Source organism: Fusarium proliferatum (assembly GCF_900067095.1).
Source record: "Fusarium proliferatum ET1 genome assembly, contig: FPRO_scaffold004, whole genome shotgun sequence".
NCBI lineage: Eukaryota > Fungi > Ascomycota > Sordariomycetes > Hypocreales > Nectriaceae > Fusarium > Fusarium proliferatum.
This window is the reverse complement of record NW_022194793.1, coordinates 556,853-579,911: the sequence shown is the minus strand read 5'-3', so window position 1 is coordinate 579,911 and position 23,059 is coordinate 556,853. Positions and strand designations below refer to the sequence as shown.

Here is a 23,059-nt window from a genome sequence, read left to right as displayed (position 1 = left end):
AGCCGGTTCGCTCCCACGGGGATGCGAAGATCTGTTTCGTTCGTAGAGGGCAGGCAGGTCAAGTCATGGATCGTTTGCTGGCCTCTCAGTAGCACCGGTGTACTGTTCCTCTGCTGGTTGGTACGACCGGCTGCCCGCTTAGATTGCTTAATACTCTAATAAGGTCGATCACGGGCAGAGCCTCAGAGTGATCTTAACGGGCTTGGCAATGGCTGGTGACATTGTGGGTTGATCGTTCATGATTGTGAAGGTGGAAGAAGGTTAGAGAAGAGGTTGAGAAATTGAGGGAACGTTTGTAAGTCGATAGATTAGATAGGTGTATTCCGAAGTGAAAAACAACTGCCATTTACGGATAATATTGCTGGGACTGATAACTAATAAGCGCCTGCCCTATCAAAGTTCGGCCTGTCGGTGACAAGCTGAAAGTGCCAGAAGTGACCTGTCCAATATGCGAGCTCGATACTTCAGCTCGCGCGTCAACCTATAACTAACTGCCTGGTGTATTCCGTGCCTAGACAGAGAGCATTAGCTAGACCATCCTCCTCTTCTACCAACTTATGCTAGTATGCCTCGGCTGCAACGCAGTCACCATCATCAAATGAGGAGGAGTGAGGAGTGAGGAGTGAGGAGTGATGAGGTACATGAGACATCAGCTCCCCTCTCCGACCTGATGTTGGATTCATGATAGTGTGGAGGAGGTAGTATCGCGCCATACGTGCCAATCGTGGGGGAATCACTGCGCCGCAGAGGCCAAAAATGGAGAGGTCAATTTCGTGATGGACTTGTCTGCTTAATCTGCGCCGTACTGTTGGGTGATGAGGGGTTGATTTAGCAAAACAGGTACTAGACCAGGTCAATATTAAGGGACGGACCAGCCGTGGTCTTGTGATGCATTCATCAGGCTAACATGAACCGAAAAGGAGAAAGCAAATTACTCTAATTCTCTATCTATATGTCCCGACAACAACGTTGTAGATGGAATCGAGTAAAAGCTATGTAATGGGAATGAGGACCGGCGCCTATTGGCGAATGATGGTGTTGGGGTATGGCCGATTCCGCAATCTGGAACCTGGAGCATCCCCGTCGTCTGTCAAATTGTCTCTCTTGTCATGACATGGGTGGCACTGCATTTGTCTGGTTTGGTTGTTGGACCTGGACCTGGAACTGGAATTCCTCCTTGTTGGACACCGACACCTTCATGGTTAAAATGACATTTCAACTCGACGACAGATATGCAAGAGCTGCCAAGATGTTACCCAGATCGGCCGGTCACGAGTCGAGTCGAGTCCCCTACTCACTTATTATGCAGGGAAATATTAACCTACACCTATCCGACGGTAGGCTGACTTCATGGCTGATACAAACATGGGGCGCTAAACAAGCTTCCATGTCAGTTGACTCCGAGACACCGACCTGGAGATATCAATACATCAGTGAGTTCTGGGCGATAAGCCCAGCGCCGTGGATCGCCGATTCAGAGACAAGCTTGAACTATTCTTGGTGTGATTGGCCACCCCCGGACTTTCAATCTGTGCTGGGTTTGGTCCACGAGAGGGTCTTGTTTGGAGTTTTTAACATTTACGAAGTGGGAGACCGAAAGGAAGATGAGCTTATTCACAGCCAGATGTGAGTGAAATGAGGCCCTCGATGGCATTGCCGGAGGGGCAAATGGGAACACGAGTTTCGGTGGCATTGCGTCCAAACCTTCGCCTTCTAACGACATCCAGCAGGCTCTCGAGAGGTCAGCTCGTGGTGTAAGATTGATAGCGATAGCCTGGAAACAAGGAGGCTCATACCACGAGCAATCAAATTTTGCCCCGATTGGTCCAAGATTGACCATCTTGGCCGATCCTCTATCCACCTTGACGGCTCCAGAAGCTTTTTCAAGGCGTAGCCGGCCGATTTGAATTTTTCCTCCCCTTGGTGACCCTGTTGCCGTGCGCGTCCGGCATTGGCTCCAGCTTTCATATTGGGTGGTGAGTTAACGTAACGCCTCTGAATTCCCGGAAACCATTATTTCCATCGTCATGAGGGTAAGGTAACTTGTACTTGGGTGGTCTGTTTTGACGTCTGTAAATGGCCCACCGAATAACTGCGTCCAACTACCATGGATGGGAGTGCAGCCCTGGTGCAGGGGCGCCTGTAGGCGTCACCTGGGGTCGAAAAGGCAACATCAGGTCTCTTTATCTTTCGTATCTTGCCCTGTCCTGAGTAAGGGAGGAAAATCTCTTCATTTAAAAGGACGGTCAAGAGTTAAACCCGTTTCATCCGGAGAGGTACTTGGTAGAAGTACTGATAAGAAGAATTCGGAGTGGTTCCGTCTAGGTTCAACAAGGTTAGAGGAGAGGCAAGGCGAGACAGGTGACTTGCTGACCGAAATCCTAATGGACAAAAAGGGCAACTGTTAATGTACTCCCGTCATGTCATGATACCTGTGTCTTGGCTTGGGTCGAACCGTCCACAGAGGTACCTGGATATTGCAGGGTACTTCTGTAGTGACGTTGAATTAAAGATGGCGTTTCTTTTCAATTCTCTTATCAGTCGGTCGAGTCGGTTTCTGCTTGCCGGGTCCGGGTGTGGTTATGGAACTTCTGGTCACTTTTAATTCCCATTGTGACGATGAATCCGGTCTTTGTTATCGCCTGGCGCTCCCCCTCTATCCTCCTGCTTCCTCTAGCTTTCTATTATCGAACAAGCCAAGTTGGCGAGCATCCATCCCCAGTTTCCAACCCGCAATCTTGAATCTTGTTCCCCATTTCCCCATTCTTTCCATCCTGTTCTACTGCGCTTCTGTACGCATAGTCAGCCCTGACACCCTATTTGTGTAAGCTCTTGAGTGTTGTTGTTATTGCGATACCCCGCCAAATCAGGAACCGTCCTTGAATGAGACAAAAGTTAAATACCCGCAGGATGAATGATAAGGAACCTTAGACAGGCGCACAATTTCATTCGCTGCCTTATGGTACGGGGTTAATCGTCACGCAGACAAACTGAACTGTAGCTTATACACACTTGCTGCCAAGCTTGAACTAATACTTAAATAAAAGTTGAGGGTAGATTTTCCTGTACAAGTTAATAAGTGGTCAGCTTAGCTTAGACCCCTCATTCATCGTCAAGGTTGTTCTCGATCCCTTCATTCTTTTCGAGCTACTTGCAGCTTTTGTCTTGGCCCTCTCTAGCTACAACCTTTTTGGACTTCATCGACGCCATCATATTTTTGGAGTCGGCCCCAGATCGTACCCACGAGGGCCTTTGTGTGTGGCTTCATTCAGTGATACCCATACCTGTACCCACCGACTGAGTGTGAGTGTGAGGTTAGTTTCAAGGACTCGGCGCTATCTCTACACCTTGGTTGTGATGTCGCATACACCCCCTCGCTATCAACCTGCAACCGCACGCCATAAACCGACACCACCCATACCGTACCATACCTTACCTTACCATCCATACCTACATTTGAATACCTTACATAGGTATAGGTTCTGCTCCTGCTTGGATTTGCTACGCTGCCTTACTTACACACACCGACCGAAGTCGCTCACAGCAGCCGACCTATCTTATACTTGTGCAGAGCCCAGCTCTCGTGTCTATTCGTGAACGACGACTTGACCATATATCTCCTGCAGGAGATCGACCTTGACCGGTGCAACGGAAACCCCTTGTTACAGCTGCAAGTCGAATCATCCTCTCAACTCAACCCATCTCAATTTGACTTCATCATCTGAGTTCTCGGCTCTCTTCGAACCCTTTTGAAGCTGCGTCGTCGCTTACAGGACCCTGAAAGCACCACGCTAGAACCTTTTCCAATTCCACCTTCACCCACAATCGCACATTGGGTCAGGGTTGTTTGTTGGATTACCATTTCCTTACCTATTTAAATCCACCTAGGAACTGGGGCGCACACACTGCACTGCACGCTGAGCGCAAGCCTGGCCTGGCGCAAACGCCGCGACGGAGCATCGTGACCTCTTTTTTATTTCTTTTACTGGGGTTTCGAGTTTACTAGTCGACAGTCGCTTTGTTGTGTCCTGTCTAGGTTTCTCTATATTTTCCTCCCCCTCTTCTCTCTCTTCTCGACTTTCCTCACGATCTCCTACTTCTCCGTCCTCAGCTTCGAGCAGACCACCGCCAATAAACACCCTGCTGTCTGCTGGTGGTTTGGCTTCCGCACCCGCATTGGGCTCACCCTCTGATCCACCACCACACTTGAGTTTTTACGTACAGACCGTCGCCTGTACCTTTCAACTTTGCCTTTCACTTGGTGGTCATATCCTGTTTTGCCTCCCAAGCCGGCATCCCGTGGGCCACCCCCGACTTAATACCGGCTCTGGCTCTGTTCCGACCCGGCTAATAAAGGTCTTCCTGTCTCCGCTCCGTGGCCGGTGGCTACAGCCCTCGAGTCAAGTTCCGATAGCGACGTGATATTTTCTTTTTCTTCCCACTCACACAGAGAGTGCATCAGCGCACTGCTATAGCATGCCCGCTCAACTAAACGGGTCCATGACCGCCAGCATCCCCATTCGAATACCCGGCGACCAGGTCCAGGCTCAGGCTCAACCTGCTGTTTTTTACAAGCAGCACAAGCACTCCAGATCTTCTTATTCCGATTCTTCTCCGCTCGCAAATTCAAGGAACAATTCTTTAACTTTCCGTCCTTATAAGAGGCTCATGTCAAACCCAGACAAGACCATCGCTGTCATCAACGCCAGCGGGCGACAGGCTGCGTCTTTCATCCGCGTCGCCACAGCCGTTGGTTACCATGTGCGCGCTCAGTTGAGAAATCTCGACGGTGTCGTCGCTGCTGAAGTTTCGGGGAATCCCAATGTTACCGTATTTGTTGGCGAGCTCTACACAAGACATCAGCCCTCTGAAGCAAACCGTGATGTTACCAAGCACGGCCCGCTGGCCGGTGTCGGCGTCAACTACGACTTGATCGCAAGTCTGTTCCGCGGCGCACAACTCGCCTTCATAAATACAACTTTTTACGGCGATGAGATTCAAATCGGAAAGGCCCTAGCCGACGCCGCTAAGCGCGCGGGAATTCAACACTACGTGTACTCGTCCATGCCCGATCATGGTGCTTACAACCCCGAATGGCCCTCATTACCCCTCTGGGCTGCCAAGCATGAGGTTGAGCAATATGTGCGCAAACTCAGAATACCAGCCACTTTTGTGTACACTGGCATCTACAACAACAATTTCACCTCCCTTCAGTATCCCCTTTTCTGCATGGATCTGCAAAAGGACGGCTCGTTCAAATGGCAAGCACCTTTCCATCCCGACGCCAAGCTACCCTGGTTAGATGCCGAGCATGATGTTGGTCCCGCGGTCCTGCAGATCTTCAAGGATGGACCAAGCAAATGGAACGGAGAGCGCATTGCACTTGCATACGAATACTTGACACCCAAGGAGGTGTGCCGACTCTTCTCTAAAGGAGTCGGCCGTCCTGTGCGCTATGTGAGAGGCCCCATTGAAATCAAGGTTCGAATCCCTGAAGGCTACCGGGAACAGCTCGTCGGTCTTGAGAAACTGTTCGACCCGAATCAGAAAGATCCTCGAAAGCAACCACCTTACTTTGGTGACCCCAAGGTCGAAGTCAGCTGCCCAAGTGAAGCCTTGGAGTTGTGGGAAGGCCCTCGAGGTATCGAAGAATACGCACGTGAGATGTTCCCCATAGAAGAGGAAGCAAATGGTCTCACATGGATGCTGGATGATGATGCGAGTGACGATGAGGAGGTGCACAATACAGCAAACCATGTCGAGCAACTGAGAATCCACGACGGTGACGATGATAGCGACGACGATAATGACGACGGCCTTGTCATAAAAGGTCGCAAGCGGGACGAGGAAGAGTGGTTAGCATAATGGAAACCCATGGCGTCTGGATCTTGGCTAAAATACGACATCAAAAGCAGGAAAGGGGTTAAAAAAGAAGAGTTAGTCCATCGGAGACTAGAAGCCCAGTGCTGAGGCGATTACGGAACGGAGCAGACCTGGCGACGCGGCATTGCATTTCGGCAGGAGTTGTGTTTTTGGAGAGGCGTCTCTACTGGCGTAGGTTTGGTCCAGGAAACTAAACGATTTTATTATGACTTGTCAATGGATGAAATAAAAGTAACGAATTACCTTTGCCCTCGATTTGTTATGTCTTTAGCCTGTGATGTGTGTTGAAAGGTGGCAGTCATTTGTAGATGATGCTCGTGCAAGCTCCGCGAGACCGAGATCCGATACCAGCAGACTGGTTCGTTACCTCTTGCTTGAAGGCCACCATCAATCTAAATGACTGGTGCTTGGCTCAAATGTCTGACTGTTCTTAAGTAAGACACACCCAACAACGAGCTGGCAAAAGAGTGCGTGTCGATAGAATATAGTATACAAAGTGAGCCTGGAAGACGGATGGCTGCCTCAATGGGGCTGAAATGAAATGGGGAACTCAGCTGCTTCTTATATACGATTATCTTAGAGCCAGGACTAATGGATTAATAAACGGCCACCTCGTCATGCATAACACCACTAGGTTTATCTGGGCCCTTACATCAAGATGCTGGTTTGTCATAACAAGGTTTAACAGTATATCATCGCAACACCATTTACCACCCCCGCGTATCCGCCCTCCGTACCGTTGAACGTGGCTCCCATGTAAGATCGCGTGGGGTTATGTTTGTTCTCGAGAGACTTGCTTGATAGATGGCCATCATACGTGGTTCTTCTATGCTTTCTTGGTGAAGTTCAGATCATATGGCAAGAATCACACAAGGACGAGAATTGCTACAGTAACTACCCCGGAATCAAAGACTCGCCAAGATTATCGCCACAGCGGTCGAGTTGCACGCCGCGTGGGGGAGAAATCCGGGGTGACAAGGGGATGAACTCTCCGTTATCTAGCATGATTAGGGGCAATGCAGGAGAGGGTGGTCAGGGTGTTTATCTGTTATGCCTCTCCTTATCTATCAGGACTCTAGGTCCAAGATCAAACGAAGATCTTCAACAACGAGACAATGAGAGCCAGCTTTTTGTGAATTAAAGAATAACCAACAGCGAGCTCCATTCTGTGCATATTGAGCAAGTATGGCAGAGATCAACCCAAAGAATTGTTCTATCTGCTCTAAATCATGACCCTAGGTGCTCGGACGCTGGGATATCACATGCCTCAACTGCAACTGATAAGATACACAACTTGGTACAGTATTTCCTGTCAAGGCCGCGGAGTCGAGCCGGATATCCAGAAGCTTAAAAGACATTCAAGGCTTGATCATAAGTGCCCTCGGTCGTTGAAGGCTAATCGAGCCTCTATGATATTGCTTAGGCGAGAAGATTACTGCAGTGAATGTTGCAATACTCTTTGCCACCGACATATTTCGAAACATATTTCGAATATCAGGGATATTGATCCTTGCTGGCTATCCACGATAAGGAGACTACTGTTCTTTTTGAATCAGGCTAGGGGAGGAAAGAAAACTCAGGACCTTGATCCTAAATGACAAAAAGACTTTAGGTAAACTAGCATAAGTTTATGATATTTTTGCTAAATTTAGGATACAATTTATTAAGTTTATTTTGATATCCTTTATTCAAGTTCCATATTTTCTTCGATAATCTCGTCGGGATCAACTGGGTGATATACGTTTTGTTTATTGATATTGTCACGTTCTTGTTCGAATTTCTCTCCTTTTTCAGCGACCACTGATGGCCCGGGGGAATCGTTTGATCGCTCTCTCAGGGCCTAGAAGTTTGAACAGGAGCATATGGTGATCATATTGCTGGGCTTATTTGCACCTTTTCGGGGGGCCCGGGAGGATAAGGACTAACAACTTTAACAGAAAACATATATCGGTGATACCGTGCTAGAAGTACTAATAGAATCTGTCATCTTAAGTACAAATATTTATTTTACCATCGCTATTAATTGCTTAAGAAGTGTCTACCAAGAGTTGAGAGTTAGGTGATTATAGTAATCCCATAATCCAGGAAATAAACAGGGATATAGAATCATAGAATTTATAGACAAAGAATCAGGATCCTGTAGTCGGTAATTATATCTTTCAAGCAACTTACCAATAGGCCGCCGAAAATTCCACCGAGTTGTGCGATGTATTTGACAGGTATCTAACGTGGACTGTCGAACTGCCGGATAAAAAAGGCTGGGTTTTGCTAGGCGGTTAGCTAACAACTTTTATTATATTAATTGTACTCATCCCTGGTCTCCCGTTATCGCTCTCGTTGCTCGATATCCTCAGTAAGTATGAACAGCTGTTCCCCCTGGTTTGGTTGATTGTGGGAGATAGGTAGTTCTGCGAGGCATAGTGAAGCCTCTTTTAACCTCTCAACCTTATCACAGCCTCTTTCACAAGAGTAGTTCGGGGCTTTTTGTCCCAGTCTCGCAAAATTCCGGGACCACGACCCTAAAGAATGAAGTACTTGTAGAAATTGAGGATGAACTTAGGTAAATTTTGTATTAAATTAGGAGAGCTTTTTCTTAGTTACTTCTAATACCCTGGTGTGCCTTCAGTCATTCCCTTTATGGCAGACGTCGTGAAGAGCATCCTGGGAAGATCCAATCTCCAACCAATTGATCTTCTTGACCTTCCAATTGTCGATGAAAGCTTTTGTTTCCGGGGTTTCTACCTCGATGTTGTACTCAAGAACGGCACATACCTGGTCGAGGGTGTTTATGTTGGTTCCAGTCTGGGGTACAAAGGGTACCTTGGGATCTCCGGTTGTGTCGCCTTTCACCAAAGGTTCTCATTGAGAAATTATAAGTACCTGCCAAGAGATGTTAAGTGTCACCATTATAGTGTAGCCTGCAAAGACTATGTCACTCCACACTTCCGAATAGTCTCACTATTTGAAGTGATCCGTGGCAACGCGCTTGCAACAATTCTCGCTGAGCAAGTGCTTATGATATACCTCTCAACAGTGGCACGGGCATACCCCAATCAGCTGAATCTCTTTAACGAAAGCAGGAATGGAATCCAAGATCTTCCTGACTTCAGTGACATCGGTCTGAACAGGGCCCTACCCTTAGCCCAAAATCAACATTGGTTACCTTGCAATAGGATCATTTATCAAGGATGGTTGAATGGGAAAAACCAAGAGGACCAAGTTTTAAATGTGGCCGCCCATTCACCAATCTGCCAGATGAAAAGAGATGGAAAGGCTTTTTCGAAGCGAGACGTTGCGCTGCCTGTTGGCTCCGTTGATATAAGCACAAGGAGAACTGCCCCGATCTCATTACTGACGCAAGGATGCACGAGGTCTTGGGTTGGCTGGGGCAACCCTGATGTATGTGGGAATCCTCCAGCATGCGAAGAGCCAAGAACTCCTGCAAATATGCGCAAATTTCATTTTTGGGGTCAGGATATGCGATGCGCAGGTTTACCTGCATCTAAGAACTCACGGCAGCGATAACAATAGCCCGAAATATGGGCAGACGGCGGCGGGTCATCGCAAGTGGGTAGAGAAGGGGCACGACGATGTCTATGGAACATGTCGTGTACCTAGTCCGATTGATAGCCACCTCGTTGGAGGGAAAGGCTGGAAGGCAGCATCTAAATGCCCGGCCTGCGCTCGCAAGCCAACCAAGAAAGAAGATGAGGAGTGGATGGAGCTGTATGGGGATATCAGCGCAATATGTGGTGTAGACCGCGAGTATACCATTTCCATAATGCGCCGCACGGAGAAGAGGGCTTGTGCTCTCCTCCAAACCAGGAAAAAAAGGGATAAAACATCTGACGAGGTCGATGAAGGCGCCTCCCAAGACTAGAGCCGATATAATCCTTTCACATTAGCGTCTTCTAGACACGCAAATAAACTATTCCCTCCTCCCCCCCTTTCTCACGATCTTGGCAGATGCAGGTGTTTCAGGCAGCAGGTCGCTATCTTTAAAAGACCGATGCAGATGAATGGCCTGCCCTTGAGCTTTTCGAGTCCAAGAACGTGAATACCCCAGGGACGGCCCGTTCATTGAAGAATAGGAAAGGACTTGAAGAAACCGATAGTAGGCATGTTAGAGGATAATGAAGCTTCTATAATGCCAGGGGAAAACGTAAGAGGGCATAGCAAGAGTACTCCGTAAAGTACCTCTTCTTGCGGGAAGAGGTAGTCAAACGATGCAGTCTTCAAAGCCCGATGGGTCAGAGACGGTAGTTGCCACGTGAGAAGTTGGAAGTATACGACATGACTCTTCCTTTTCAATTAATGGTAAGGTAGGGACGGCCGATCTTCTTCTTGTTCAGTCGTTCAGAGACAGCAACGATCATGTCCTTGAAGGCGTCGAACTCGTCGCTGATGAGGTTGCATTTGATAGTGCGATTGTTAACCCGGAGGTCTTGAGGAATATAGAGAGGGTTTGCAGTTCCATCACGTGCAAACCGGACAATTCTCATGCGCGCAAGCGCGATGATAAGTTCAGTGTTGTACTTATGAACCCGGGTCCTCTCATGCTTGTCCCAGTTTGTGATCGCCAGCTCAACAGCTTCATCCTTGGACATTCCAGTATTGAATCGGACAAACTCCGAACTGACGGTCGAGCCGCCCTCATCTTTCCAGGAAATCTTAAAGTCTTTGCCCTCCGAGTTGGGCTCAAACTTGACACTCATGTAGGCTGGGCAATTTGCCATTCGTTGAGGATTTGTCTGGAAATTTTGTCCTCGCTTCCGTTTTGCTGGCGTGACTGGTAAATTCTCGGTGAAGTACCCGGTGGCTACAGACGTTTCTTGAAGTTTCTTGGCGCTCAAGACAGGCATCATGATCATGCTGTCATCCGAGTCCCAGGCAAAGAATACCTTTTCAAAGAAAGACTCTCGCATTGGATCCGTGATGGCCTGGGCGTTTATTCCAGAAAGAGGTCGAGCATTGCACCACTCGTGCAGGAGGTCATGGAAGCTGTATCTTTCCTGCTCGGAGAGTTCTCCCGCTCCAAAAATAGTGGCGTTGGCCGCACGGTTGGCAGCTCGTTCTTCGGATATGATGATAAGTGTTTCCTGAGTCCAACCGTTAGTCAAAGACTCGTATGAGTTAATAGGGTTGTAGACTTACCGAGATGCTTTGAAGAGTTCTTGTTTGAATGTTCACGAGACGGAATCCATAGGATGTGAGAGCAGATGGTTACGTTCAAGTTTTTCTGTTTCAGAATTATCGTAATTAAAACCAAGTTGAGCGAGCGCTTGCTATTGTTGAAATGATTTCTATTGTTGAAATGATTTCTATTGTCGAAATGATTTCTATTGTCGAGTGATGTTCGAGAAGAACAATAAAATAAACGTGGGACCAGTTGACCATGATGAGCTCTTGTGTAACACGCTAGACACACTGATTCAACGTCCCTTAAAGGCGGCAGTGCCACGGAGCTTCGATATAAACTATAGTGATTCCATGGTTATATTCACCTTGGTTCGTTTCGGCCACCAAGGTCAGTCATTTCCGCGGTGAGTAAATGCAGATTAACTAGTATGAGGTTGGGGCACACGAAACACGAAACAGGAAACGCACTTGTGGCACAGCTCATATCGAAACTTGGAATACGCTACTGCATTGTGCCGACGAAAAGTTCATTCTCTATTGCATTTATTCACGTTTCATATCCGTCTGAACAATCAACATAAGACCAATATGTCAAGAAACAACGCTAGACCACTTCCACCGAGAAGGCGACCCCGACAAGAGCGCTCAGACAATGTCACTGGGTTATCGGCAGCTCAAGAGAACCTCAAAGACAAGAGTAGCAAGGCCAATGAACAAGAAGTGGATTCAGTGGTTGATCTCAACCAGATAATTGAGGAAATCATTGACTTAAGTGATACTGCAACAGAACAAGGTGTGGATCCCGATGAGGGTAAGGAGGAGGAAGACAACATCGACTGGGTCACTCGACTCAGGATCAGCAAGCAAAAGCCTCCAAAGGACCTGAGTCCATTCATGCCTAATGGCCAAATTGCAATCAATGCTGCTAATGTTTAAAAATTCAACAATAAATGCACCAGTGTCACAACCAACCCCAAAGCTTTCGCAGACCAGCAAGACCTACAAGCCGGAATCACTTTCGCGGATCGAGCAATGACTCAAGTAGTCATTGAAGTATTCCAAAGACTTGAAGTCTAAGATCTCACGAACGCATTCCCGAGAAATGTCCCTGATGTGGTGAAAACCATACTTAGCCTTGAGGAACTCCTGCCTACAGATCTTCTCTACCTTCCCCTCGTTGATAGTAGCTTTCGACTATGGGGTGTATACGTTGATATTGCAATGAATGCTGACACCGATCAAGTGAAATGAGTATATGTCGGTTCAAGTGTTGCATATAAATCCTATATTGGCATCCAAGAACGCGTCAGGCATCACGAACGACAAGCTCAGAGAGACTACAATGAACTACCTGAGAACAAAAGATCAAGGCATTAGCAAGCAATATGCCGTGATGTCGAACCAAACTTCCGGGTTTTATCCCTTTTCGAAGTAACACCTGACAACAATATGGTCACAACTACCGCAGAACAGGTCATGGTATTGTTCTTGGGAATCATGCCATCTGCTAACCCTGTGCAAAAGCAGTTTTCATGTGATCTTCGCACATTGACACCTGAACTCCCAGACCTTGGAGAAGTAGGACTCCACCGTGCCCTACCTTTGGCTCAAAGCCAACACTGGATGCCGACTTCACAAAAACTCTTTGTTGAATGGCTGAAGGAGACGAAACAATTGAGCCAATGTTTCAATTGTGGACGCCCTGGTGCAGGGTATTGGGCATTTGGGTTGTATGACCTTGACTCTTGCTAGAAAAGTTGTTTAGTATATCGAAGAGCTCACTAAGGGTCTAATCCAAAACAGGGGATAGATACTACCAGCAATAGGTTACTTGGAGGCTAGGTCTACGGTGACTTGTCCATAATGAAGATTAGTAACATGACTCTGAGCACCACCTGTTCTCTGAACTTCATGCCAGCTATTGATGTGGCATAATGTTGAATTGGGTCTTTCTTTTGGCAGAATAAAGAGTGAAGTATTGGATGGCATGAGCTTCACACTTGCAGAGAAGCCTCAGGTAGTCAGAAGATTCAAGACTGTCCATCAATATTAACAGCCAATTGGTCAAAGATTCTACCTAATTTACCATGACTCTTCCAAAATGTACTAAACTTACCTAAAAGTTTTCATTACTTAGGATTCAATCCTAAGTTCTCTGCCGTTCCTTAGACTAGTACAAGCGGGGATATCTCACACCTCACGTTGTAAACAGAGCTGGTACTCAGCAGTTACTGCGACACATTACAAGAAACCAATACCAAGTTGATTCATGGATGTATACTATAGCCTTGATAACATGAAAAATACCTCAAACTAATGTAATACAGCATCTGCGGGTTCCCCTCTGTCTGGTCTTACTCATCAACTCGCTTGCTCCCCAACGGAGCCTCCTCATCAGCAGTTGCACCAGCATGACCCTCAGGGAGGGCATTGAGATCATCCTCATGAATATCGAGGTCTTTAAATTGTAGCCAGAAGCATGTCCCGGCAATTACGGCGAGGATTGCGACGACGCCGTAGTTCCAGACAAGAAGAGGATCGGCTGCAAGACCAACAAGAGCCTGACCAAGGGCAGCTGAGAAAGCTGTCATGAAAAGAGCCACGGCCTGGACCATGGACCGCATGTTCTTGGGAGCCTTTGAGAAGGCATACTCAAGAGAAGTAATAGAAGCGAACACTTCAGAGAGAGCAATGAGAACATAACTGCCAGTTTGAGCCCAGACGTTGATGGGGGCTTCTGCACAGTCGTCACCTGAAGCATACATGCCACACTCGGACTTCTGGTAGATGTAGTGTTGGACAACTGCAGCCCAGATCATGGCAGCAGCTCCGGTGAAGAAACCGGCCGTGATCTTCTTGATAGGGGTGAAGCGGAAACCAGCTTTTCTGAGGGCAGGGTAAATGAAGAAATCATTAAGCGGGATAAAGATCAAAAGAGCGAAAGGATTGAGATTCGAAAGAATGTCGTTAGGGACGCCATGGCGCTGCATCACAGCCGCCTGGGAGATGAGGTTATTGTTGACTAGTAACTGTTAGTTCAGTTGTGCTTTGCGTGTAATCTTTCGACTTGATTGTGTATGTAAGAGTTCAGAGCAATCTGGTATACAGCAGGGGGTGAGGAAGGAAACATACTCTGATTGTAGCAAAGCCAGAAGATGGGATACCAGCAGAATACAGCGCAAGCGTTGAATCCTCGGCTGAGCTCATCGACCCAGGCGTCGTCAAAAGTCATCCACTTGGGACGGGTCTCATGGCTGAAGTTTGAGGGCTTAACTTTCTCCCAAAAGTCATCTCTATGAAGATTTCTCCATGTAGCAACTGGATTGATGCTCCAGCAACCCTTCTGGGCGAGAAACCAAGTCTTAAGTGCCTGTCCCAGGACAGAGCCGCCAGGAGGCCTTCGCTCATACTTGTTGCGGTTCAACCACATTACAAGCGGACACAGACAGAGCATGAACGTTGGCAGTGTATAAGATAGCCAGAAACCTATTTCCTTCTCCGCAAATACCATCTGCGTCGTGCGTTAGCATCAGTTGTGATATGCAAAATCTTGAACTTCAACACCAAGTCTCAACACCTCGCCTCAACACCACGCTTTAACAGCCTCAGTTTTGGGATAAAGAACGTAAAATACTCACAGTCACCTGGCCTACCAAAGCCCCTACGTTTATACAGAAATAAAACCAGCTTTTGGCGTTAGTTTTGAAGTGTTTGTTGTGTTGGGAATACTCACAGATACACCCTTTCGATTGTCACAGCAGGGTCGACAATGACACGCTCCCCTGACTTGAGAGTCTTCACATGCATATACTGCTCGCCAAGCTGCTCAACAATAAGAGGATTGACGTTAGGTTTGAAACCGCCAGTACCGAAACCGATGACAATGATAGCAATGATCATGGCGCCTAGGGCGCCACCTTGGTTAGAAATGACAGGGGGGATTGCGGACATTATCAATATAATGTGCCCAATGATGTCAATTCCGAGAGCCCAGCTGATGGTTTTATAACGGCCCCAATACTGGTCAGCAATATAGGCACCGAGAAGGGGCATAAAGTATTGCCAGAACTGGTTGAAGGTGGTGATTCCGGTCGAGGCGCGCTGTCCCATATCGAGAGCACCAGGCTGTTTTGGGTCAGCTCCAGTGGTAGAGCCATCGGGGAGCTTATGCTGAATGAAATTGGTGACTTTCTGAGTTAGTATGACTGAACTTATGTTATCGAGGCTGAGTGAGAACTTACAAACAACGGTACAACCATAATAAGAGAAGCGCTCGCACAACTCCACAAAAGCAATACTGAACAGCTTCATGGGAATCTTGTTTGGGACTCGGCGCAAAGTGCCTAATTCCTCAGCAGTCGGAAACTGGCCATCTGGTGTGACACTACCAGCGGGGGCAACAGCTCCCGCATCTGCAGTGGCTGGACGAGGGTCGGTGACGATAGAGGCTCTCTTCTCGGCAGAGATAGAAGCTCGCTTCTCGTCAAGGACCTCAGCTCGGAGACCGGCCACAGTTATGGGCTCGGCGAGACTGTCTCCTGCAGGCGCCATGGTTGTAAGTGTGTGGATCTTTGGGTCCGCAGAAATGAGACAAGATAGAGGTCAATACCACAGCACTCTGCCAGATACGAGCCAGAGAATTCTGTCACGGGGAGAGACGTTTTATATCTTTTGGGGTGTCGGACAATGCTACCATAATGGACCTTGTACACCGGATAGCACCGAGTACGATCGGCATCGAATAAGAAGCCAGAGGGGGGCAATTGGACAAAGCCAAGACGCCAGATCTGACGAGAAAACGCGAGATATGCATTTTGAAAGTCAGGAGGACGTATCAACTGCAAGGATACAGAGAAAGAAGAAGGTGGTAATTGCTACCTACTATAAAAGGCTTGATACCAGGAGCCTCACGACAAGGGTGGATTCCTTCTCATCCTGCCAAGATATCTCATGCAGTTTGATAGTCGATACAGGATTTTACGGTCATCAAGGAAGCGATGTGCATACTGTTGGTTGGGCATCTTATACAGAGTAACTACCACTGTATGTACAATCTAAACGCTCCATGTTAGGATGAGGTTGAACTTTTGCAGTATACTAGTCTTACATTTACTTGGCAAGGACAAAAAAGTTCTTAGTAGCGTTCTTTAGCTTGCCAATGCAAGCCAATGTTCGGGAAATTTATTTCTGCATCTGGGCGGTACGGTCTGTGTGAGACTTGAGAACGCCACCTAGGTATGGACACAGGCTAACATTTTGAAGCTCTACAGATGTGATATTGCATCAATGTACTCACAAAGAGTTTTGCGACCTTCACCTCGGGTCGTGAGAATTTTTTTGTTAAGGACCAGAGTATCGACGTGTTGATGACTTCGACTTGGCAAACCGTATAGTCCTTATCTGTGGGATCCAAGTTAGGATATGACTCCGACAATGCGACACAGAGGTTACGGAGCTAAACTCAGTATGCATCTGAGGCAGTCAAAATGTTCCTGATTAGCCAGTCTGCAGCCGTCCCGTGATAACGAGGATGCCAAGACAGACACTGGGGGGGCTAGGTGCTGGTGGTTGATACTCGATCTTGGCATAAGAAGATCCATGGAACGTTAAGAACTTTTGTAAGTCTGGGCATGATAAATGGGGAATAGATAAGTAAGGGATGGCATTGGATTCCCGTGTTGCAGTCGGTTTAAGGTTGTGTGGTCGGCCATGATAAGGGCTCGTACCAATGGGATACGAAAATTGGTCCAGGGCATAGTACTGTACTACGACTTATACCCAAATGATTTACTAGTCGATGGTCCTTTTTGGCTTCATGCTACCAGGTGGTGACAGAACCTTCCTCAAAGGCTCGAAGGACCATTGTACCTAGGCTTGTATCGTTGGATCAAGATATACCTGGACATACTCCGTATACAATGTCATTTGCTTGCCGGTCCCCAAGGACATCTACCGTATTATCTACCAGACCACCACACAAGACCATCCCCAGCTCTCTGTTCTGTAGACTGCCACCTTCCTATTCCCGCCTAACCGCCCCGCACTGCGATAATCCTTGAAAGCAGCTTAATTTAAGCTTCTTTCAACGAGCAATCACCCGCAGCAATTCGATTGGACAGCATCAGTAAACTCACCCATACAGAACTTTCTGATTGCCAAGTCGCCGCTTCTGACAACATGATTAGAGAGACAGCCTGGAGTAGAACTTTGTTTAACAAGTGTAATTTCCTCAATATGGCAGTTGTGATATAGAAAATATGCTAAAGCGGATATCATCGGATAATTGATGCATCGACAGCCTGATTATGTGATAACACAACAGCGGTTGGTCCTGGCAGCTTCGTCGCAGGTACATCACTCTCGAATTATGGCAAGTATCACGAGCCCCATACTTCTGAATAATGCCAGATTCAGTAGTCAGAAGTGGATGTACTAGATGGCACATCTCTTTTGTATGGTCCCTGGTATGCTCCTTGAAGAATGATCCCATGAAATCAGTGGTTTCAAGCTTCCAGCACACGGTGGCTGCCTACCGTTTTCTCGACCTGTTTGTGCCCAAAGAGGTCTGATTTACCCAATACTTCATGCTTCGAAGGCTGTTGACGCTTCTTCAGGGATCTTACGTTTTGACCATCAAAAAATTGACATGTCGTTTTGCATCAACGACATGATCTCTGTGTCGGAGTCTAGCCGTAAGGTGTTTTCTGTTCCTCTTCTTTTTCGGTGGTAACCGATAAGTCTGACGTTAGATATAGTCTTAATGCCATCGCAGAATTTGAACTTAGGGACAAACAGCAAGTACACAATTCGCATTACCGCACAGCAAGTCCCGGACTCATAGAGTCAACCAGAAGGCTGTTCTTGGGCTATAATTCCAAGTCAAGACAAGGTGAGATGTGGCATCAAGTGTACATCTATGTATCTGTACAAAGCCAACATGTTGTGGAAATTATTGGCAATGATTCAAGTGATCACTTCCTGCCTCGGAGTTCTGTTGACGCAGACTATTCTACCTGAGGATGGCACGATGAACTGGATGGGGTTACCGATCGACGGACTCTTCAATGGCCCAGAAAGCGACTTCATATGGTGAATAACGAAGAAGAAGAGTTTGTACGCCCAAACAGCAATACAGCAACGGATAACGGGCCACCAGACTCCGCCACTTTGTTGCCAAGCCTTCAATGGCCATATCGCAGTCCACAGCCAGATACCATGTGACAAAGAAGTCAAACACTCTACTCAAAACGGGTGTCTTCTTTTGATAGTACCAAACAATAGGCGAGCCTGAACGACTTAGCCGACAATCTTGTTTTACCCATGGCTACCTATGGTCCCAAATCCAGCAACCTATTCAACGACTTGAAACTCTGAACATCGCGAAGGTCTTCTCTCCAACGTTCTTTAGGTCGTGCAAGGGATTTTTGGAAGGCCAGGCATCAGCCAGTCGATCTTCCCAACCCACCATCCGCCGATGAAGCTTCTGTTTCTGGGGTACGTATAATCATACATTGATGTCATTATGAAAGATGATCAAGAGTGAGTGATGAGTTTTGCACTCATCATGCAGACACTTGCACAGCACTGTTGGTCGCATAATCGAGAATGATGTCTGAAACGATTTTAGGACCCTCACATGAATCCAATCTAACTGGTATCTTTCCGAGTAGATAGAAAAGTCTAATGATACAGCCGTGACAAAAGCCCTTTTTGAATACCCAAGTCTATTGCATTTCTTTTAAGCTCCCGGATTGGTAAACACCGATTCCCTATGATCTGAAGGTCATCCGTTTCCACGGGACCTAAGCATTTCCTTACAGCTTGCCCTTGAGCAAGTTGTTGATCATCTCGCGACCAGTGATGCGAGTGGTATCCCAGAGGGTAGGGAAGTCGAGGGTGCTGGACAGGCCGTCGGCAAAGCCAAAGAAGAGCATGGGAGGGATCCAGCCTCGAGCGTACTCGAGCGCGAAGCAGCCCTCGGGCATCTTGTATTGCTTGACATCGCCGCGGCGAAGGTGGTGGATGCTGCCGGCGGGATACACCTCGGCCTTGTACTCGCCAGGGACGTAAGCCAGCTGAGTTCCAGAAAGGATGTGGAAGTAGTCGTCGGCGGTGTGGCGACCAGTGTGACCCTCGGTACCGATGGCAGTGCCTGTTTGACAGAATGTTAGCGATTGATACGCAATTGCAGCAGACAAACATACCAAAGATGATGAGGTACTCGGTAACACTGGCGTGGATGATGTACATGGCACCCATAGCACCACCAGCGTTGTTAAAGACCCATTCCTCCTTGAGATTGATATGCTCGGGAACCTTCTCGTTAAGCTCCGTGACGATGTACTGCACAACCGATCGGGTGTCCTCTCCGTGCTTAGCGATGGCTCGCTTAGATAGATCGTCGAGGTGATCGAGGTCGAAGATGTAGAACTGGTTCAGGTTCTGCTCGACAAAGTAGACGACAGAGCTCAGGAGAGCTGTGAGGAGACCGAGAACCAGGAGGAGCTTGTTGAGACCGCTGCCCTGCGACGCGGCCGTCGCAGAGGACTTTGACTTTGACTTGTTCTTTGCCATTGTGTTGACCGACCAAGTTGAACAAGTTGAAAGGAACAAGTCGTCGCAAATCAATCGCGTGAAGAAGGGGGCTATTAGTCCACAATTTCTGTTGAGTCCCGGAAATTAACTTAATAAGCCGTTCGGAGCTGGACCCTGGAGCCGCCCGGCCCCGGAATTAGCCCATCAACATCTTGACCGTTCCGCATCGCGTTTCCGACCGCAATTTTCTAACCATGTGAAATCTGTCTGCTAGCTCATAGCCTCGTTTTCGTATTTGTATTCGCGATTATAAATATCCCGAGCCTCGTCAAATATATAAATCTATTGGCTATCTTTGCAAACCATCAGAGAAAATAGCACTGCTTTTCCCCATTGTTCCTCACCGCAACCCCTGTGTATGCGTGGTTCTTTCAACGCCGTACAATTACACCTTAAAACTGGGGGAGAAATAGAAAAGAAAACCAACTCCAATCCCAATCCCAATCCCAACCCCGCCGCGATAGCTTCTGTAAATCGCTAAACATTCCTTCATGCCTTCCAAGTAGAATTACACATGCCGTCTTCTTCCTGTTGGTTTCTAATCCACGTCTGAATCTCCCATGACCTCTGTTCTATCGGCATCATCCACCTCTTCGTCGTCGTGAAGGACTGTCTGATCTTCAATCTCGGCATCGTCCATTGTGACGTCTCCCATGGTAATGTCGCCGGCCGTCATGTCTCCCACTGTGACATCCCCAAGTGTAACATCACCGTTAGCATCGCCATTCTGTTTATCCATTTCGTCATCCAGATCAAGATCTGCATCGTCCTCTTCCGGTTTCTTTGGTCTGGGTCGCTTGACTGGAGCAATGACACCAAGTTCCGATGATCGTGGCCCCCAACGAGCTAGGCGTCTTGTCGCCCGTTTCAAAGCCCCGGCGTAGGCACTAACTTCTTCGCCAAAGTCATCCTTCTCCTGTGTAAGAAGACAAAGACCGCCCACGCCCTTCTCTCTGAATGGCCCTGGAGTCTTATCTCCATATGTTAGGTTCCGAGGAGTTGAGGTTTCATCATCACTGTCTTCGAAAGGATCTTCTTGGACCTGTAGCCTTTGATAGGCTCTGAAAACGGCACCATCTTGTCGCCTGAGTTTTCGGCTCTTATGGTGTTGGCGGCGAAGACCACGGTCAAGAATATACTCAACCCTTTGGCTCCTATTTCGCTCAACAGCGAGTTGATGGGCTGTTGGTGGGCGGGGCTTTCTTGCAACAACACCCTCATTGACAGTATGTGCCGGAGATGAACCCTCGAAGATCTGATACTTGAGGGGTGCACCTCTGCGATTCGAGGCAAGACCGCGACCAAGCCCTCTAGGCGGAGGTGTTGATCGTGTACTATCCATATCAGACTCATGTTTGGAGGGCCTGATGCGGGGGAGGATGGCTGGACCCTCGTCAGCGAAAGATGGTCGCATTTTGCTTCGCTTGTTGTCTCTTTCATTGAGGAGAGCCTGGTCCATTTCAAGAATCTTCGCCCTCATCTTCTGTTTGGAGCGTCCAAACTCAATCTCTTCTTCGGTGTCTACGTTCTCTTTTGCTTTCTCTTCTGGGGTCATCTCCACGAGCTCAGGTACGCCCTGGTTTGCAACATCCAGCCCGTAGTCGACTCCAGGCCCGAAGGGGTTCTCCTCGCAGCCTTCTTCCGTAAAATCAGATTCAAGATAGAACCACATAAGCCAGAGGAATGCATTCGCTCTCGACTTGCTCGTGTATTCAGTCCTCATGATCAGGTCGTGGAGTTCTCGATGGCGAGGAAAGTGAAGCTCGGCGATTTTCTGAGCTGTGTTGCACATGACAAAGATAAGATTGACGGGATTTGTGCGAGGAGTATCCAACTGCTTAATTTTGTCGAGAGAGTTGGGCTCCTCTCGATCTTCTGCACCACCTTTTAGAATAGACTTAAGACGAGGTGCATCCTGAAGCTGCTTGTAGGCATGAGGATCCTGGCGAGCTTGAAGCGATGGGATGGCATGGTATGTACGGAGCTGAGCTCTCATCTCAGGAAAGACTGGAAACGTTAGGGGTGGTTTCAAGGGTGAGAAGATCGACCTTACAATTCAGAGTGGTATTCATTCGGCCCATGTTGACAAGAAGACACACCATAGCCATTCCTTTTGCGGCTTCTCTGTCACTTAGCAGTTTATCGCGAAGCACCTTGCTAGTCTTTGAGCTGCGGGACATTGTATCGATATACAGGTCGGCAAAGCATTGGCGCTGGAGTCGTTTGGGCTCATATGAGTTGGTAAAAACACATTGCTCGTTGTCGAACACGGCCTTGAGGAAGTCGTATTGAATGTCTTCTCTCCAAAGAGGCTCGCCATCTTCCTTCTTTAGATGGCGTATCTTGCCGATCGTCGGTTGATTCGCGGTGTCCTTACTTTGTGATGATTTCGTTTTACCGCGCGACGATTTTTCTTGAGGATCTGGAGTGGCATTGGCCATCTGAGTATCGTCGTCCTCGGTCATGGCTCGTGAGACAAAGGACTTGGCTTCGGGCTGGCCGGGTGAGCTGGGAGGATCAACCTCCGACGTCGCGGCAAGAGAGGCAGGAGACGCCATTGTAGGTGGTTGTGGCTTTTAACAAAAACGAGGGTATTCGCAAGGGGTCGCGAGAAATAGAGGTTCAAGTTCAAATCGTCTGGATTGATCAACGGCGCATCGCGAAAGGACAATTCGGCTAGACTATCAATGCTTGGCAGGGAGATGGAGGTGGGGATTGATTGATGATGACTGTGCCGAAGACCAGATTGCGCGCAGATTGTTTGCGGGTTGCGAATGCGACGGTGATGATAGCGTCAGTAGTGGTGTTTTTGAATAAAATAGAACGAGTCAAGGTTATGGAGTTTGTTGATACTTGAGGTTGGGAAGAAATGGAGATGGGAATGGAAGTAAGAAGGGGAGTTGCCAGTTCCTCTCCTCAGCCTTTTCCTTGTCTTGCGTTAGTTTGCCTGGGGCAGCAGAGACGCCCACGAGCCGGGAAGTTGCTGAGCGCGTCACGGTACATTACCACAGGAGCCCGTCGTACCTGATTCACGACTAGGGACTCCGTACTTTCCATGGGTCAGGTAGGTAGGGAGGTGTTCGGTGGAGCAAGGAGGCTGAAAGTGATGTGGCTTGAGCAATATTGTGGCGTTATTCTATCTTAAGCATGGTCCGTGCTGGTCGCGCTGCAACGACCCGAACTAATAAGCTGTAGCAGCGGCCTAGCATTGTGTTTTCTAGCAGGGGATTGTACTCCCTCATCTCTTTACATCAACAAATATCATACCAAAGAGAGCAACCAAGCTCACTACGGCTTCGGCCAGGACGACATACATACTAACCAACAGGGATATTGCCGACGGGATAGTCTCTTTTTTAAAGGTCCAAGGCATCGCAGAGAACTGGCCAGTCTTGCACAGCGTTCAAGAGACTGAAGGACATGCAAACAAACAGAACCAAAT

The 23,059-nt window shown here is 47.9% G+C and overlaps 9 protein-coding genes across 9 annotated transcripts; 5 read left to right on the top strand and 4 right to left on the bottom strand.

Annotated features, from left to right (window-relative positions):
• Positions 1-1,114: 1,114 nt before the first annotated feature.
• Positions 1,115-1,630, top strand: FPRO_04388 (uncharacterized protein; the record flags this gene model as incomplete). The annotated part of the gene is made up of 1 exon (XM_031229892.1): positions 1,115-1,630. The coding sequence occupies one exon, from the start codon at positions 1,115-1,117 to the stop codon at positions 1,628-1,630; it is 516 nt and encodes a 171-aa protein (XP_031080084.1).
• A 2,846-nt stretch (positions 1,631-4,476) lies between these two features.
• Positions 4,477-5,865, top strand: FPRO_04387 (putative nitrogen metabolic regulation protein nmr; the record flags this gene model as incomplete). Its single annotated transcript, XM_031229891.1, has 1 exon — positions 4,477-5,865. The coding sequence occupies one exon, from the start codon at positions 4,477-4,479 to the stop codon at positions 5,863-5,865; it is 1,389 nt and encodes a 462-aa protein (XP_031080083.1).
• Positions 5,866-8,520: 2,655 nt separating this feature from the next.
• On the top strand, positions 8,521-9,763 carry FPRO_04386 (uncharacterized protein; the record flags this gene model as incomplete). The annotated part of the gene is made up of 2 exons (XM_031229890.1): positions 8,521-9,282; positions 9,374-9,763. 2 exons carry the CDS (start codon positions 8,521-8,523, stop codon positions 9,761-9,763), a joined length of 1,152 nt encoding a protein of 383 aa, XP_031080082.1.
• A 427-nt stretch (positions 9,764-10,190) lies between these two features.
• On the bottom strand, positions 10,191-11,419 carry FPRO_04385 (uncharacterized protein; the record flags this gene model as incomplete). Its single annotated transcript, XM_031229889.1, has 3 exons — positions 10,191-10,982; positions 11,038-11,056; positions 11,388-11,419. The coding sequence occupies 3 exons, from the start codon at positions 11,417-11,419 to the stop codon at positions 10,191-10,193; spliced, it is 843 nt and encodes a 280-aa protein (XP_031080081.1).
• A 191-nt stretch (positions 11,420-11,610) lies between these two features.
• FPRO_04384 (uncharacterized protein) lies at positions 11,611-11,958 on the top strand (the record flags this gene model as incomplete). Its single annotated transcript, XM_031229888.1, has 1 exon — positions 11,611-11,958. The coding sequence occupies one exon, from the start codon at positions 11,611-11,613 to the stop codon at positions 11,956-11,958; it is 348 nt and encodes a 115-aa protein (XP_031080080.1).
• A 513-nt stretch (positions 11,959-12,471) lies between these two features.
• On the top strand, positions 12,472-12,774 carry FPRO_04383 (uncharacterized protein; the record flags this gene model as incomplete). Its single annotated transcript, XM_031229887.1, has 1 exon — positions 12,472-12,774. The coding sequence occupies one exon, from the start codon at positions 12,472-12,474 to the stop codon at positions 12,772-12,774; it is 303 nt and encodes a 100-aa protein (XP_031080079.1).
• A 602-nt stretch (positions 12,775-13,376) lies between these two features.
• Positions 13,377-15,573, bottom strand: FPRO_04382 (uncharacterized protein; the record flags this gene model as incomplete). The annotated part of the gene is made up of 5 exons (XM_031229886.1): positions 13,377-14,044; positions 14,155-14,533; positions 14,661-14,709; positions 14,756-15,209; positions 15,264-15,573. The coding sequence occupies 5 exons, from the start codon at positions 15,571-15,573 to the stop codon at positions 13,377-13,379; spliced, it is 1,860 nt and encodes a 619-aa protein (XP_031080078.1).
• A 3,263-nt stretch (positions 15,574-18,836) lies between these two features.
• FPRO_04381 (putative C-8 sterol isomerase erg-1) lies at positions 18,837-19,596 on the bottom strand (the record flags this gene model as incomplete). Its single annotated transcript, XM_031229885.1, has 2 exons — positions 18,837-19,174; positions 19,227-19,596. 2 exons carry the CDS (start codon positions 19,594-19,596, stop codon positions 18,837-18,839), a joined length of 708 nt encoding a protein of 235 aa, XP_031080077.1.
• Positions 19,597-20,155: 559 nt separating this feature from the next.
• FPRO_04380 (uncharacterized protein) lies at positions 20,156-22,175 on the bottom strand (the record flags this gene model as incomplete). The annotated part of the gene is made up of 2 exons (XM_031229884.1): positions 20,156-21,624; positions 21,671-22,175. 2 exons carry the CDS (start codon positions 22,173-22,175, stop codon positions 20,156-20,158), a joined length of 1,974 nt encoding a protein of 657 aa, XP_031080076.1.
• Between the last annotated feature and the right edge of the window lie 884 nt (positions 22,176-23,059).